This window comes from Quercus suber, unplaced genomic scaffold, assembly GCF_002906115.3.
Source record: "Quercus suber isolate HL8 unplaced genomic scaffold, Cork oak 2.0 scaffold_641, whole genome shotgun sequence".
Lineage (NCBI taxonomy): Eukaryota > Viridiplantae > Streptophyta > Magnoliopsida > Fagales > Fagaceae > Quercus > Quercus suber.
Genome location: NW_027070082.1, coordinates 348,695 through 353,039, shown reverse-complemented (window position 1 = coordinate 353,039; position 4,345 = coordinate 348,695). Strand labels below are relative to the sequence as shown.

Genomic DNA, 4,345 nt, shown 5'->3' with positions numbered 1-4,345 from the left:
GCATTACATGACGATAGTATACAGGAGATGTTTGGTAAATTACAATGACAAATACTCAATCAGTATAAATAAATAAAATTATTTCTTAATTAGTCCCTTTCTATTTCCAAATTAGTGTATGCATCTTTCCATAACACAGTTATAAATGGAATAGATTAGTTTAATTTTGAAATAATTTTAAAATTGGTTTAGAAGTTAGAACCATATTCAATCAATGTTATGAAATGACATTATCTTGGATTGATAAAATCTAATAAACAATGTGCAATAAGGACCGCAATTTGAGGAGTTCATACTATTTATAAACAAAGTTTGATATTATTATGAGCCATTTGATCTTGAGAATCACTTAAATCAATTTAAAATTTAATGTAAAACAAAATTCTCTCAATAAACAATCTTAGATAGTTGATGCCAATTATTATATGAAACCAGGCCAGTTTTCATTTCTTTTAGCGTTCAAAGCCACGCACATCATACACTGGATTCAGAAACATGGGTTGGCTAAAGATGCCACCCTGATTCAATTGGAACTTCCCTGAATCCAAATATTGTTGGTACTGTATTTCTCCTTGCTGGGGTCTCTCAGCATTGTCAGTCCCAGCATTGCCAATGAAGTTTTGGAAATCAAAGTTTGAATTGTATGAATTGTCACATAAAAGTTGGGAAATTGGGCCCAAGTATTCCAAATCCAATAGATGACTGAGTGAGCAGGGTCTTGGGAATTTTGACATATTTTGATCAATAGCATCATTTGGCAATGTCACATCAATTGGAGCAGGCAGTGATTCTTCCACTTTTGGGTCCAAAACTTTGGCCATATGCCTCTTCTTATAGATCCTACATAGGACCCAATCATCCAGCTGAAATGAAAAAAACAACACAAACACAAACAAAATGATCATCAATTAGCCAAAGAAACATGACCAAATTTTTTGAAAATGTAACATTAGCAACAAGAGGCTTACTCTCATGGATCCCAAAAGCTTCTTGGGTTGTTTTCGCGAATCGGTTAAGCGATATTCATGCATAATCCAATCAGTCTTTATACCCTTTGGTGGTCTACCCTTGTAGAACACAAGAGCTTTCTTCACCCCAACATACTTAGCACCACTATAGATAGCCTTATCGGTGCCTGTGGCTTTCCAATATCCAGACACAGTTGCTCTATTTGGCCTCACCCCATTTGGGTATTTCCTATCACGAGGAGTGAAGAAGTACCATTCATTCTCTCCAAATTCTGCTTTTTCTGCACAACACAGAGTACACAAAATCAATTTCAAACCTTTAAAACACTAATACATAGCTTAAAATAAGCAACTGATCAATCATATATATGTGTGAAAATCTAAAAGTTTTTTTTGTCACACAAAGTTGTGACATGTTATAAAATACTAACCGGGCAATTGCCATGGATCAAATTTGTAAATATCAACCTCAGGGATTATTGATACAGGGCATGGCTTTGATGTTGCTTGGTTCCTAAGGTAATATATGATCAATTCCTCATCGGTTGGGTGGAACCTAAAACCAGGAGGAAGGTCAGATCTAGCTCTGCCCTCCATTAATCTATTCAAAGTTTTCCCAAACTTTGGAATAGTTAGGGGGGGGGGGGTGGATTTCTTGGACTACAAGGATAAGAAGGAAGTAAGAAAAAAAAAAGATATAGAAAGAAATGTAGGAGTGTTTGAAATGTTTAACGAGAGAGGGCTAGGCCTTTTATTGTTGAGGTTTTTTTGTCGTTTTACGCTAGTCCATGACTTTGATTGGTTGTTTCTTTGACTCTCATACCTCGTATTTTTTATAAAAAAAAATTACAAGCAATACTCGCACGAGTACGCAAAGTGCTTTATTATAATCTTAGTTTTTGTCCTTGGTGTTTTGAGGCATCCCTATCCGGATAGGGGTTTATTCAATGGAATCTTATTGTGATGCTTTATTAGCTAGCATTTTATTTGAGTCTTATCTTTGATCTCTCGCACATCATGATTCATGAGACATCATGATTCATGTCATGAATCATGATGTGTGAAATATCAAAGGTATCGTAAAACTCCAAATATGAAAAAGGTAGCTTTAATAAGATGGTGCCATAGTGTGAAAACCTTTTGGAATCTGAAAAAAATATTTCTAATATTTTTTGGGTTTTTTAACCTAACTATATACTATTAATCTAACCCGTTATTTACAATGTGAAAAAAGATACAAAAATACATTGAAACCTGTGGGTTTGTTTAAGTTTTCTTGTCTTTTTTTATTTATTAATTTTTTATAGGATTAGAATTGACAAAGTATATGAAAGTTGGTGGGAAATTCAATTATTTTCCACATAAAAAAATTATGAGAAGGGTTTGGGGCATGGCTAGTTCTAATGTTTTTGCCGACGGTGGCACATATCATATGTTGTAAAATGATTAATTAAATATTGTTAACATTTTTTCTAAAAAAAAAAAATATTAACATTAATATAATCACTACAAATTGCCATGTGCGGTTTTTAAATCTTATAAAGTCCTAATTGCAAATATGGAGCTAAATATATCAAGTTATACTGAGTTATACCATGTGTTGTGCTTAGATAATTTTACATATGCAATTTGCCATAGTATAATGTAATAAGTAATAATACAATACCATTATTGGGTATCTAAAAAATGATTATGCATAATACATTTTTAAGTATCTTTCTCATTGAATGTATTTGTTTTATTCAAACAAAAGGTGATACATTTATCCAGTAGCTTATATAATAAATCTTATATTTAATACGTTGCATAGAATTGACAGACGGCATACGTATACATGACAAGTAAAAAAAGATTGCAGGTTGTTTTGTTATGCTCTAGGCTATGTTTTAACCATCAAAAATATATAAAATACAAAAAGAAGAAGACTGCATAATAGAATATAAATTTGAACAAAAGAAAGATGGGTGCAAGTAAGCCTAAATGGATTATAGGAGGATAAGTAAGATTATGGATTCCATTCTTTTTAATTTAATAATAATAAAGTTCCTTAGACCTACTTTGTAATTATCCACTAAACCAACAAATTTATTTGTAAATATATAATTACTCTTAGACTTTGGAGTTTGGAGTTTGGAGTATATAATACTCAATAGGATTAGGATGACATAATGCTAAAAGAAACTTCATCAATGAGAATAACTCAACTCATATATTGGTCCAAACAAAGTAAAGTTATTACAACATATAAATTCTCACAATTTTTACCACAATTATCTTGCATGTAAAACTGTGCTTGACTGTTTGTCACTTTTTCGTAAACTTACTACATTTTTTTACTATTCACAGTTTACCATTTAAACAACTGTGTTACAAGTTGTACCATTTTATGTGGCCTTATCATTTTTCCCAAACAAAATAAAAAAGTGACCAAAATTGATTGGGCAAAGAGAGAGTGTTGTATTAGGTACTCTAAGGTTTGAGAAAAAAGCTATGATATTTGAGTATGCAAAAGTGTCTCAATCATGGCCACTTAAAAAGATGACGCGTGTACGACCAAAAAGAGTAGGGTAGGATAAGGTTAAGGGGAAAATAAATTTATGTAGGTGTGAAATGTTCGTGCTTCTTATCTTGCCACGTCGCTAGTGTGCTCTTATTGGAGCAGATCAGCCCCATTGATTTTGACAACATTAAATAAATAAATATAAAACTAAAAATGTTTCTGGTGAGCTTGTGTTTTGGTCGTGTCCTTTGGATCAAGATCAAAGTTCCCACGTGGCTTCGTTGAATTTGACTTTAACTATGTTTAGGTTTTCAATGGTGAAGAATGACCTCAAAATAAAAATTTGGTGAAGAATAAAGAATATTCTGTGAATCTCAGCCGTTAATTCAAACTTCTCGATTCTATTTTCATTAGCATGCGTAGACAAAAAAGTTTAGCACCCAGTGTTGCTTGCACTCTTGCACAGTTTGACACAACTTGAATATATGATAAATTGATGATTGGGTTACTTTTTATCAAGTATCGGTGGGTTAGTGGTGGATCCACGCGTAAGTAATATAATCCTATCACGTGTGAGTACAAAGAATCAAGTCATAGTGCCTGTTTGGATTAACTTTTTCATTTCATCTATGATATTTCTAACAAAAAGTTTATAGCAACAAGCTAAATAAATTATTCACAAACAAAAAGTTTATAGCAACAAGCTAAATAAATTATTCACAAACAGACACTTAGACGTGTGACAAATGGCGATTGGATTAAGTATTGGTGATGGATTAATGTGTAAGTAATAAAATGCGTACAAAAGTGTGTCCATAATAGAATCATGTGTGGTAGGGTAGTGGTTAAGCTCTTGGTTTGTCTATTTGAATCTACA

The 4,345-nt window shown here is 32.4% G+C and overlaps 1 protein-coding gene across 1 annotated transcript; it reads right to left on the bottom strand.

Moving 5' to 3' along the window:
- Positions 1–298: 298 nt before the first annotated feature.
- LOC112005565 (NAC domain-containing protein 1) lies at positions 299–1,602 on the bottom strand. Its single transcript, XM_024037842.2, has 3 exons — positions 1,400–1,602; positions 969–1,249; positions 299–863 (listed from the first exon to the last, which is right to left on the bottom strand). The coding sequence occupies exons 1-3, from the start codon at positions 1,563–1,565 to the stop codon at positions 453–455; spliced, it is 858 nt and encodes a 285-aa protein (XP_023893610.1). The 5' UTR covers positions 1,566–1,602; the 3' UTR covers positions 299–452.
- Between the last annotated feature and the right edge of the window lie 2,743 nt (positions 1,603–4,345).